Genomic DNA, 14,394 nt, shown 5'->3' with positions numbered 1-14,394 from the left:
AACTGTGACCGGCGGACAACTCTCATGGTGCAGCCTCCATGGAATGGAGATGCCACACTTAAGTTTCACTGCTTGTTATTCTGCTATTATACAAAAAGGACAGTATAATTTTAAAACTACATAATTCATTGTTAAAAAATTTTCATTGCTTGAGGACACCGGTGAAAATTTTCAACACAAAAATTTCACTTGTGAAAATTTCTCACAGCTTATATTTATAGAAATACCGGCAGTATACCATACTTGAAGCACTGCAATATGCACTACTGCATAATTATATACATACTGTATGTTGTTGTCATTGTTATTTCACTTTACTTTATTATACAGAATTAGTAGATTTTCTCAAATACATGAGGGCGGATTGTCAGGAAGAGGATACAGGTGGAGTTCGACAGCTCATCTAATATTGCAGCATCTACGTGCTTTATGAAGCTCACTATACCATTATCAGTACATGATTACCAGATATTTAGTTGTGCTCTAAAAGCACTGATACCAAATACAAGAAGATCATACACTATGATTTAATACATGAATCAGTAGTACTCAGTAAACATAATTCTGTTAGTATTTTTTGTGCAAACTGGAATATTAGGATATGTTTTGTTTTAAACTTTCACAATACAAAATAAACATGTGCACTGCGACATTATAAATTTTACTGAATAATTCTATGCAACAACTGATGTGCTTCACTATATTTCTCAAAACCAAAGTCATCGCAGTCACCTAAAGGATCTATTTGGTCAACAAATTCAGTCAATTGATCTTCATTAATAGGAGACAATGTTTCTGGCACAACTACAGCTTCTTCATTTGGGTCAAGCTCTAAACCACGTGGTCCATCATCATCAACACCAAATATGTCAGGGTTTACTTCACAGTCCTGCACAGCAGTTTGTCCAGCATTGTTTGGATTTACCATGCCATTAAGCCAAATCTTCCTGGGTGACCAATTTCTTTCATTTCTCATTGGGTGATTATTCCAGCTTTCCCTGAATTCTTTAAGACAATGGTTTATTCGTGGCAAAAATACTGTGTGCAAAACAAACAAATCGATATCTGACAAGGGATCAAGGATCCTTTGGTCTTCCAAGTGATAAAACAGTGCATAAAATGTAGACAATACACACCTGAAAACATCTCTCCACATCCTCTCTATCCTCTGGTTATGAGTTGATGAACCAGCTATGTGACTATGCCTACCAGTTCCATGTGTGGTTACCATGTATACACATACTTCTCCATTTTCAACACCTTTGTCTGACCTGACACGAGATGGGCATCTATTGCATTCAACAGCATGAACAAACAATTCATAGACAGTGTGACTTCTGTTGTTTGTCAAACAATGTAGATAGGTTATCATACGTGAAAAGCCATCAACCCCTCCATGAATAACAAATCGCCAGCGGATTAGGCTGTGATTACCGTCAATGTGCCAGAGTGCATTAGGCCCTGGCACACTGTATTTTCTCCTTTGAACAGCCTGGTTCAATCTAGCACTTGTTCTAATTGGATCAACCCTTCTTATGCTGTCACGTAGTCGGTATCGCTGGATAGTAACCCCTCTACTCTTAATAGTACCATATATTAAACCAAAGCCACTGAAAGGATGCCTGCTTTTGATTTCTCTAACAATGTCATCTAGCTCATGGTCAGACATCCCTGAATATCTTGACAGTGTTATATCTTCTTCTTTTAGTCTCCTCCATAAGGTCACCCTACTGATTAGCAATGAACTGGCTATTTCCTGTATCTTAAATCCAGCTGAATGTAACACTTCAACCAATTCCAAGTTCACACAAAGCTTAGGTCTTCCTGTTGAATGTGATTCTGCTGAAGAATCTACTAATCCAACAGCCAGAGAGGTACAGGTACCTGACTGCATTGCCAGCCGTTGTTGCAGTGATAGAAAACGGGATCGTAGGCGATTCAGGTGACTAATTTGGAATTCCCTTGGACATTGATCAGTGATAAAATCCAACACATCAATAGCAGCTTCGATATCCTCTAGATTTTGACTGGCATCATCATGTGATATGGTAAGATGATCTAGTAGTTTTCTGAAATGCCCTATATAAGATAGAATGCATGCAATAAAATGTTATTTTTTGATTTATTATAGCTATAATACTTACATTCAATATATTGAGGATGACAAAAACCAGCTGCTCTTAACATGGCTTTGTCACTAATTGCAGTGACACCCAAGTCTGTTAGTTGTTTATCTGTTAAACTCGGTACAAGCATTGGTGTCACCTATAGGAATGTACAGGAGCATAATGTTTTATAATGCATAAATTCTCACTTTCTCCTGCTCAAAATTCCCTGCAAGGTGCAACAGACCGATCTTCCTCAGCATCTCAGTCATCTGTGCAAATATAATGATGTTGTAAACAGGGTACAGTAGAACTGACTGTATACAACTAAATAAGATTTTATGCTGTATCTTTAAAGATGCACTGAAAATTGGATTGGTGCATGACTGGATACTGTGGCAGTTTCTATCCCACATATACAATATAGTATCAGTACACTTCATGCAAGAACTGATATCAATACCGATCAATAATTTGCATAACAACTGTTAAACAAGCATGTTTGTTGACTACAAGTAGAAAGTGCCTATAATGTCTATACCTCAGAGTAGTGAGAATTAGAAGCCATCTAAGTACACACATGCTGTTATTTAAAACTATACTTCCCAATTCTTCTGAAAACTAGTCAGTAGCTGATACAGGGGTTGCAATGGTTTTGATCAAGACTTCTGAAAAATAATGTGTGCACCCAAAAACCACTAGTACTAGTAGCAATAGAGTTGGGGTAGTTACTTCAGAAAACTTGTTACTAGTTATGTTTATCCCATGTAACTTAGTTACAATTGTAGTTATTTTTAAAATGTAACTAAATATCTAGTTACTAGTTACTTTCATATATAAGTTACGCTTGTTTGTTAACTTTTGTGATATGATTATTTTGCCCAGAGCAAGGGAGAAGAGAACTATAATCTTATATAATAATTGCACACTTTATAAAAATAATGATTCTGCAGCCATTTCAGCTCAGTTTCAACTGTTACGCCTGTATACTCAAGCTGAATCATGAAGAACAGTACACAGAAAGTGTAGCTCTTGCTTTTAAAGCATAATTACCTATAATTACAATGTAACTATTGCAAGCTAATATCGTACTGTAAGTTAGTTACTTTTCAGGAAGTCGTAACCAGTTACAGGTTACTATTTACAAAGCAAGTAACTATAGTTAAATTACTAGTTACTTTTTTAAAGTAACTAGTTATATAACCTTGTTAATAGCTAGTTACCCACAACTCTGAGTAGCAATGAAGTGCTGAGCAATAAGAAAACTATATACGTAGCTATGTGTAATGATGCCATAGCTAACCTTCAATGCTGCTCTATCCCTCTGGTGAAGGTGGCACAACAGCAAGAAACTAATTTGTTATTTTGCTATACAATTTCATACATCTGAACATCAGAAATGGGGGTGGCTAGCTAGAATATACTCCAGGGAGAATCCACTTTCCGAATTGAGATATTCTAATAGAGCAGTCGATTACAATAAGGCTATGCCTCCAGACCCCCTATACTTATACATTGCAATTTAAATGCTTCTAGCTTTTATAAAGATTTGCTACTTTAAGAGACTGCATGAATGCTAATCTTTAGTAATTCATAACATTAATTCAATCAAAAATAGTTACCAAATTCAATTTCAGAAGCATAAATTTTCAAAAACTTCTTGTTAGTAAGAGCATGCTGCTTTGCATACTTGTTGAGTGACATCCTCTTTTGTTCCCTGCAAATTCTAGAACTATATCCTGTTGTATAAACCTGAACTCCCCTCTTTTTCTTTCTAGGTCTGCCACTACTGTCTAGTAGTTCTAACTGTGCCATGATAAACTAAAACTGTATGCATCACCTTAACAACATGCATGAGATTATCCAAAAAAAGCTTTAGCTTGTTGGGAGCATGCTTTAAAGTTCTGGTTGCCTTATCATTTAAGCAGCGTAATAATTATAGGTAACACTGCCATAGCTTAACTTCTTTCTCCATATTAAAAGTCATGCCAAAGCATTATATATTGCACATTGTCACATAGCTATAACATTATCTTTTATCTCCTTTTTAATCAAATATATCAGATCAGCATAATCAGCATTGGTTCCTTAAAGTACAGATAAATTGGATATCAGTTTATCTCAGCTGCATCTGCAGACTGTCTAGTACAAATTTAACCAATAACTCAAGTTGCATCATGCATGTTTCATCATGAACACATCCTCAGGTAGGATGTTCAAATGGGGTTTCATGCCTCAATTCCATGCATTCCATGAAGATACAGACAAATTTCTGGGAGGATGTGTTCAATAAATGGAATTGACAAGGAGTGACCACCTGGCAGACTCCTGTAAGCGTTCGAGCATTAATCGGATGGCTGCAGATTCGAGGCTGCCCAGATCCAGTCATGGATTTGTCTCCTTTCTCCACCTTTGTAAACACACTTTATGTAAAAACTTAAACAGGCTGTAGGACCAGGTGTCCTACAAACCTTCAGCACTTGTGCTGTAAAGCCTTAATAAAATAAAATAAATCTCATGCATGCACACTTCAAATTCATCTTTGTGAAGTTTTAAAATACACCAATTGCATTAATTTTAGCTACTGTAGTGGGCTCAGTCCAAATGGATGGCTAGCTGTAATTTCTTTATGTACACTGATCAGCGCCCCTCTTGACTCCATATACCCATGACTGCTCAAAAATATCTTTGAGTGCTGTAGCTATACAGTATGATGAATCTTCATAGCTATAGTGTCTCCTGTATAAAACTTCAAGACGGCCGCGGTGTGATGTTATTGCAGGCCGGAAGCCCATGGAATCCTCAGTAGCTACACCCCCGATCCATGGTCAGTACCACTGATGATTCCATCAAGCCTATCATAGTTTACCATTCCGATGACAAAACCATATACGGCTAGCTACGTACCTATACGGTAGTCTCGCGTGCCAGACGGTTTGTGTGGGGCCGCCCCCACACAAACCGTCTGGCACGCGAGACTACCTATACGGCACGAGCATGATATTGACCATTCAGTTTGAACGTGCTAGCTAATTGGCTAACCGGCCTGTGTTAACGATCGGCTTGTCAATCGTTGTTCAGTACAAAACAGATGCTCCCCATTTACTGAACTCTTAGTATACGCGCACACATAGCTAGCTACAAATGTAAATCTCACCTCAGCCCTCGCATCAGCCTGTAGTCCACTCTGTCCACCATCCATGAGTCAGCACTGTTTTCGACACTTCCAGAAATAGAAAACGCTGCTGTCAACCAGTTAAACTTGATCTCGCGCGGGAAGTCTCGTGATCATGCAGTTATTGAGTATCTCAATAGACTCTTTCCAAAACCACGCCCAGTTTTCGGCCGCCATTTTGAATGGGGCTACTATGCCATGCGCATGGCGTATTCTCCGGCGTATTCTCCGGCGTATTCAGTCTTTGCAGTGAAGTTGTTTCGTGTATTTTAAAGAAAAGAAGTAGGAAAAGGGAACCACGGATGCTTCTGACGAAATTTAAGACGATGGCCATGATTCTCGGATTCTACCCGGCAAGTATAATTTCAGTCAAATTTCCACTCCCCATGGCTTTGTTATGAGCATAAATTGTTACTCGTGACAATCATTGTGAGTAAGGACAAGGAGTGGAATGTACAGACCGTAGATACTACTTTTTGTGAAGTTTCAATCTGGCAGATCAATTCAGTGCAACCCATCTGATCTTACTATTAAAGGATAGGGACGGAGACCGGGAGCTCCTGATAAGACAGATACTGAGTTGTGCTGTAAACTGAATTTCTGAGACAAAGACAACATCATTTGAGGTGAAACTGCTGCCTCAGCAAACAGTATCGTGGGTACATCATTTCAGATAATATGGCTTGTTAAGTAACTAAGGCATTGTAACTAGTGTGCAGTGGTTAACTGTGCATTTGTAAGAACACATACAGAACTGGTAAATCACAATTCCATGTACGTAGCTTATATAATGTGGCATGATCACCTTATGTGACATCGTTATACATACAGTAATGTATGTTTGTGAAAGTTTCATACGTTAGTATGTATCTTCCAGTACAGTGGTGGCTGACTAACTAGACTCAGTTACTAGTGCTACAGACATAAAGTCCAATTAGACTGATTAGTTTAGATATCTTTTCTCTCTCAGAATGGATACCCTCATTGCACAAATTCTAACCATATAATTATGTTACTCAGTGTTAAGTTTAATCCAAAGAGATATCCAGTGATGTCATCCTTGATACAGTACCATATAGACCTTAAAAACATTTTGATGAGAAAACACTCCACTGGTATTATATTCTTTGATAATATGACTTACTGTTGATAATCAGGGAGCTTGCATGAATCAGTATGGCCAACATTATATACTTGTAGCAGATTTGTAAAGTGTAGTATTTGATAGTTGTATAGCACACATTTTAATCTGACATGTATCTAGCAGTCACATGTGAATGTTGTACTATACAGTGAAAATACTTGGATCTCATTGGCCGCAATTCTTTTCATATGAAGTACTAGGTGTGATCGCATGAACACCTTGGGATGAACTGAACAGAATACAAATGGGACCATGGAAAGGTATCCTTAGTAGAGGGGTATCCTAATTTGTTGAGAGTTTAAATGTGTGTATATACAAATGGGAGTACTGGCAAACATTTTTTAGGTGATTGGTACCATTGTAATAGGTTGTACTTCCGCTTCAACAATTGTCCAGTGGAGTGTGGCACTTGGCCAGTATCCGAGTGGCCTGCAGATCAAAGTCAGGCTATAGGGATAGATTTTTTAAAACCTCTTCTATGTATTTGTCCCGTTTCACATTAGTCAACAATTTTTGTCTAAGTTCCCTGTCTCATGGTAAACACCTCGTACAGGCTTTGCCTCCAGTGCCTAACTGGTAAAGCAGATAAAAACAAACAATTGTTAAAAGTACAAAGTTTGTTGATTCTGAAACTGTTGTTGCACACCCCTTATAATACTTCTGAAATGAGTATATACATGTGAATTAAAATTTTGCATTTTGACTATATTCAATAACCACATCACTATGGTAGCTACTTGTATATCAGTAACTAGCTGAAACAGTATAAGCTGAAGACCCAAGTGAATTATATTAACTATTTATACTCCTCACTGACTCTTGTACTGATAATAGTGACTGTAGCGGCAGCTGATCATGTAAACTTGATTGTATGGGCTGACAAAACCTCTGACAAAGCAATTACTGTTGTTGACTGCTGTCGATGTCTCATGCCTTGTTCAGCCATGATAACCAGCTGCCTTTAACCAGAAACTGATTCTGCCACCCCAAAGGTATTGATGGGTTGTCCCTCAACAATACGGCTCTGTTCAAGCTGCTGCTAACACCAGATTTCAATGGAGCGCAATCGAGATTATTTACCGTGGCCCCATTCAAAATGGCGGAAAGGTGTTGCCATAGCAATGACGTACTTTTGGAAAGAGTCTATATTGACTGCAATAGTTATGATAACGATACCAACCAAAAAAAAATTTTATTATTGTTACGCAAAAATAAAATTTACAAAAATAAAACACTAAAATTGAATATATCAAATAATTCATTGAATATACCAAACTAATTCATTGAACATATCAAATAATTTGTTGCACATACCAAATATTCCATTGCACATACCAAATAATTCATTGAATATACCAAATAATTCATTGAACATGTCAAATAATTCATTGAACATATCAAATAATTCATTGAACATATCAAATAATTCATTGAACATACCAAATAATCATTTTGAAACAAATGGCCTACCATACACCTATGTAATATAATAGCCCGGCAATCTTCAGTAACTGTACGTTCTCCGTTCAACAAAAAGTAGTGATATCCTGTGCCAAAAACAGCCCAGCTGTAAAAAAAGGCGAGGCCAAGAATGCACAAGTACATGTTCATGGAGTAACTACAACCAAAAGACATGATATCAAAATCTGGCCAAGAAAGTGTTTACAGTATAGTAGGGTCCGCAATCCGAAAAATCAACTTTTACAAATCGATCTCCCTACCATTGTGGGATGTTCATTGTAGTATCCCATTGTTGGATCCACCATGAAACCGGAGGCACGATTGTTGTCTTCACAGAAATATCGATTTCATTATTTCGCGAGACGCAAAATCTATTTTTAAAATTCTGTGCTCCACACAAAGGAACAGATAAAACTTGCTACTTAGCTAGATATTATCTAGAGTTATTGTAGTTAACAATTACGCACAGAAATAAGCAAATGATCCACTGGGGTCTCGGTACAGGGTTGCTTTCTTTCAAAAATCAGAAAACGAAACACGAAACTTTGAATTCAAACTGTCCTACCAGCCAAGACAAGAAAACCAGCTCTTCCTCATAGTGATGTGATAAGGTTGGATGGATAGTCTGTCTATGCTGTTAGTCTGGAAAGGATCTGAGACTTCTCACCATCTGGGTGAAGAGCGTCAAAATTTTCGGTCGTCATTCCACGAGATTCTCTCAATGGTGCCAGAGTCCTTTCCAGTACTTCTGATGCCATACTGGTCACCTAATTTTGTTTAGAATGATGATCAATGATGGTCCAAAAAGTTTGGTAGTAGTAGCAGTTGGTGTTTCTGTGATTTCATATGATGCAGTATTCCAGCAGCTCCACCCAGCACATACTGTGTGTCACCCAGCTCGAATCGAAAATGAAAGATTTTGTGCCTTTTCGGTTTGTTTTGGGATATTTTGCAATATAATGGTGATATAGGGTGATCTAGTAAAGATTTGAAGCTGTTGTGGAACGTGAAAGGTGAAGTCAAATTTGGACGATTCAGCTGCTTGCTGTGGTGCATCGCTTAGAGCGAGGCGTGGAAGCTATGGATGAAATAATAATTGGCAACCGTTGCTACCAGACTTCCAGGGACATCTTTTGCCATAGATTTAGTCAATAAGTAATGATTGTTGTGGCTGCAGAAGCGCTGGAAATAGCTAGAAAGCGCGATACAATTCTTTAATGCTGTAGAAAATTTTGACGCTCGTCACCCAGATGGTGAGAAGTCTCAGATCTTTTCCAAACTAACAGCATAGACAGACTATGCACCCAACCGTATCGAAACACTATGAGGAAAAGTTGGCTTCTCTTGTCCTGGGTGGTAGGGCAGTTTGAAATCGAAAATTCGTATTTCTTTGTCTGTTTTTTCAAAGAAAGCAACCCTGTGTCGGTCACCTAGCAAATCATTTACTTTTTATTGTGTGTACTTTTTAACTACAACAACTCTGGATATGATCTGGCTAAGTAGCAAGTCTCATCCGGTCCTTTGTGTGGAGCACGAAATTTTAAAAATAAATTTTGCATCTCGTGACATACTAAAAATGATATTTCTGTGAAGACAACAATCGTGCCTCCGGTTTCATGGTGGATCTAGCAATGGGATACTACAGTGAACATCCCACAATGGTAGGGGGATCGATTTGTAAAAGTTGATTTTTCGGATTGCGGACCCTAAGTATAGGCACTTTTGTGCATTCATTTTCTATATGCTTCACATTATCACATCCAGCTAGCTGTACATGTGTGCTTGCAATATAAACAATACTACTGAGACGATAAAAGATGATTACACTGCATTGTTGCCAAAATTAATTTAACAAAAAATTTACAATTGGTTTCTACTTGGCCATCTTTTTGCACTGATGGCCAAGTAGAAACCAATTGTAAATTTTTTGTTAAATTAATTTTGGCAACAATGCAGTGTAATCATCTTTTATCGTCTCAGTAGTATTGTTTATATTGCAAGCACACATGTACAGCTAGCTGGATGTGATAATGTGAAGCATATAGAAAATGAATGCACAAAAGTGCCTATACTGTAAATGCTTTCTTGGCCAGATTTTGATATCATGTCTTTTGGTTGTAGTTACTCTATGAACATGTACTTGTGCATTCTTGGCCTCGCCTTTTTTTACAGCTGGGCTGTTTTTGGCACAGGTAGTTATATACATGGTTAGCTATGTAGTGGTATAATCCAGGTAAAATTTCACTAGTCTTTTTATCAACATTTGACTGAGACACCACTGGTGAAGCATAGAGTTAGGCATAGTAAAACTCGAGTCCTACCAAAAATGGCAGGGTTGTTTGTATGTAAGATCAAAATACTCTAATAGAGCAGTCACGCAAACAGTTGTGGCATTTTAACGGATTTGAAGCAGACAGCTGGCAAAGAGTATTGCATACTATATATATTTTTAGAGCCAACAAAAATCATTTACATCAGTGGTATATATAGGTTTAGCTAGTTTGTACTTAATTAAATTTAGGGAGGTATGTCCTCAATCTTATTTTTCACAGCAGGCTGCAGGCAGTTACTCTGTGCTATATTTTATGTATATATATACAGACAAGAAATTTAAGGTTTTCACTCATAGCTGAAGAGTACACTGTTAAAAATAAAGAGTAACCACCACTCTGAGAGTTCCCAGTGTAGGGAGGATTTAACACCCCATGGAGAGTAGCCAACACTCTGAAGAGAATAACCATTACTCTGAAGAGTAAGGGACACCACCTTCAGAGCATGTGTTACTCCCCAGTTACTCCTTTAGAGTAATGGTTACTCTCCAGGGGTGTTAAATCCTCCCTACACTGGGAACTCTTTGAGAGTTGTGGTTACTCTTCATTTTAACAGTGTATTACTTATTTTTGGCTTTATCACGAGAAACCACACCAAAGGCCTGTTGAATAACTGTTATACCAATAGCTACAATGTACTGAGTGCTCTATAATATATGTATAACATGCACTTTGTAGAGCTGTCTATGTATGTGTATAACCATTCCTGAATTTATGTGAGGTTTATAAGTCACTGAAGAAAATTACATGTACTTTAGAAATCACAATTTAAGTCACAATTTAAGGCAATAGATACATAGTGGGAAGACATAGGCCATTGGAACTGCATGTTATACCATGCAAGTATCATAAGTCCTTCAACTTATGACTCATTATAAAAAAGATATCTATAGTAAATGTCTGCATCTCACACATGCAATATGTTACCAAATATATACCATACACAGTCTATAGATCAACATAAAATTGCATGCACATCCTACAAGCAAAACAGAAATTTAAAAGCTTGCAAAATCAATTAAAATATAATTATATAGTTTTGTATTTGTACCATTAAAATTATAATTACATATTTAATTGTATTATATATTTATTATTGTGCAGAGCCTCCATGCACCATGGAGTATAATTGATGCACAAGAAAATTACAATTTTGCATAATAGATTGATATTTCTACCATTAAAATTTGACAACAGTTTGTGTGATGAATTTTTGCTTAGCAGTAGCTATGCTAGAAGAACCTATGCAAATCATCACAATTATTGAATGAGCAAAACTTACAGCTACAGTTAGTATGAAAATATAGCTGATTAATCAAAAGTGTGTGTTGTGTCATTTAGTAGTGCAAGGTGGCCAATTCATACCAATATTAATTTTCTTTTTGAAATGCCTCTGCAGCTATTGTATAGTGAATTGAAACTCTAGTAGCATAATTATTCTTATTACCTAATCTTGTCTATAAATATTGCCTCATGCACTCATAATGTGGATTCATTTATGGTGTGCCCCCAACCAGTAATCTGATACTATTGAGGTTTCTTTCCAATTGCACTTTTACCCTGATATTTATTTCTTCCTATTTATAGATTCCACTTGCTTACTAAAGAGAACAGAATAGTAGAAAGACTGGAGACTGTTTGCATGACTGCTCTATTAGAGTATCTTGATCTTACATACAAACAACCCTGCCATTTTTCGTAGGACCCGAGTTTTACTATGCCTAACTCTATATGCTTCACCAGTGGTGTCTCAGTCAAATGTTGATAAAAAGACTAGTGAAATTTTACCTGGATTATACACTACATAGCTATAACCATGTATAGCTGTAATGCAAACGAAAAATCAATCCATAATCACGTGATCCATTTTTGGTTGGAAACTAATACCATTAGGTGGTCAAAACATAATATTGAGCCTAAATCACTCGCTGGAGAAACTAAAACTTGGAGTTATTGCAGCCACGCCTCCCATTTTAGTCTCAGACGCGCTAGGAAGAAATTTCATACCGCTTAGTTTGATGGAAGGAAAGCTCAGATCTGTATGAAACTTGCGCTGTGCGTGAAGTGATAACCAAACTATGTTGCTGTATAGTGAAGGTTTGTGGGCTTTCCTTTTGTTGATTGCTGGGTTGTTCCAAATCCAAAAATACGTGATTTTTGGCTATTTTCTTTGCCGAAAATCGGCCAAAAATCACGTATTTCCGTACCAAATTCACAGTAGCAAATCGATTTATTTCTGCTGTGGGGGTATAGACCTGGACTATATATGCCAAATATGCATGGGAAGGAACTCATGCTTTATCCGGAGAGCGCGCAATTTTTCACGATTTCCAGCATAAAACAATCGCGATTCCCGTCGTATGGAGAAAGATAAATAAGTTTTATTGGTACGTAGAAAAATACTTTGATATGCCCTACAGGTTGAAATAGTAGGGAGACAATTTCGTGATTATCGATTTTTTTCATTGCGGACCCTATAAGAAGGGAGAATAGCTAATCTTTACCTAGAATTACTAAGAGGGGTTCAAAATAGGTCTCGTGCTGACTATGCTAACTACAAGACCAAACGTAATATAGTTAAATGTAAACTTAGAACTACCCAAAAGTCATATGAACAATCACTTTTAAATAAATTTAAGTCCAACCCCGAAAGCCTTAACTCTATTCCTATGTCAAATCCAAACAAAAGGTTAAGCCTAGTATTGGCCCTCTAGAGAAGAACGATGGCTCTTCTACTATACCTGTGATGCAGAGGTTGCTGATGATTTGAACAGATATTTTGAGTCAACTTTCACCCAAGAAGATTTATTTTATGTACCATGCAGTTCCTCCTTTTAGATGTGAAGGATCCATATGTGACATTAATGTATCTGAATCAATTGTGTCTCAGAAATTGTATGCATTGAAGGATAACAAAGCTCCTGGCCCAGACAGTATTCATTCATACATCCTCAAGGCTTGTGCTCACATGCTCTGTACTACTTTAACTATTCTATTCCAACAGTCTTTGACTAGTGGGGCTCTCCCTAGTGATTGGAAAAAAGCCCATGTAATTCCAGTTTTTAAGAAAGGTTCTAGGTTCAAAGCAAATAATTATAGACCAATTAGTCTAACTTCTACAGTGGTAATAATTTTGGAGTCCGTCATTTGTACAGAGCTGCTTAACTTTTAAATGAAAATGACATACTTAACCGAGTACTTAACCATGGTTTTATGCACAATAAGTCCTGCTTAACTAACTTATTGGAGACCTTTGAGGACTGGACTAGTGCGGTAGACCAGGGCTATAGTGTTGACATGATATATTTAGATTATAGTAAGGCATTTGACTCTGTACCACATCGTAGATTGATTTCTAAGCTTGAGGCATATGGTATACATGGTAATCTATCTCTATGGCTAACTAATTTTCTTACTAACTGCCTTCAAAGAGTAGTGGTAAATGGATGTCTGTCTGATTGGATCAGTGTCCTGAATGGAGTACCTCAAGGTTCGGTCCTAGGACTGTTGTTATTTATATTATATGTCAATGATATTCCAAACCTTATTGAGAGCAATGTGAAGATGTTTGCAGATGATACCAAGATATACTCTGTCATCAAAAGTTTTGATGATAGTCTTAAACTGCAGCATGACATTGATAGGTTCATGCAATGGTCTAGTACTTGGTTGCTCAGGTTCAATGCTGCGAAATGTAAGGTTATGCAATTTGGTAACTTGATTCCTGTATCATATACACCATGAGAGACTGCACTTAATTTGAATGTGTCAACTGACTTGGAAATAGTGAATGAAGAAAAGGATCTTGGTGTGTGGTGTACAAGTGACTTGAAGCCATCTTTGCATTGTCAAAAAGCTGTGGTTTGGAATATTGTGTATTGTGTCCTCATCTGGAATATTGTGTACAGGCTTGGAGTCCCTACTTAGCCAGGGATATTGATAGTCTTGAAAAAGTACAGAGACGAGCAACAAAATAGGGCTGTGCCCTTATATGACAACTAGTATTACAACTGTTCAGGAATAATGGTGTTATTTCATCATTATTCCACTTAGGTGATTCACTATGCTTTACAAGCATTGTGAATCACTTAAACAAAGTGGCATCATTTTTCAGTCAAAAAATATTGCCAAATTTAATACTGAACAGGCTAAATTGGTAAAATTTTTCTGTGGGGGCAT

At 37.2% G+C, this 14,394-nt stretch overlaps 1 protein-coding gene across 1 annotated transcript; it reads right to left on the bottom strand.

The window, feature by feature from the left end:
- Positions 1 to 653: 653 nt before the first annotated feature.
- Positions 654 to 5,307, bottom strand: LOC136261191 (uncharacterized). The gene is made up of 4 exons (XM_066055168.1): positions 5,263 to 5,307; positions 2,315 to 2,377; positions 2,145 to 2,265; positions 654 to 2,079 (listed from the first exon to the last, which is right to left on the bottom strand). Exons 1-4 carry the CDS (start codon positions 5,305 to 5,307, stop codon positions 662 to 664), a joined length of 1,647 nt encoding a protein of 548 aa, XP_065911240.1. The 3' UTR covers positions 654 to 661.
- Positions 5,308 to 14,394: the final 9,087 nt, after the last annotated feature.

Source organism: Dysidea avara, chromosome 7 (assembly GCF_963678975.1).
Source record: "Dysidea avara chromosome 7, odDysAvar1.4, whole genome shotgun sequence".
NCBI classification, from domain to species: Eukaryota; Metazoa; Porifera; class Demospongiae; order Dictyoceratida; family Dysideidae; genus Dysidea; species Dysidea avara.
Note: the sequence above shows the minus strand (reverse complement) of the source record. Positions and strands in the feature narration are given on the sequence as shown.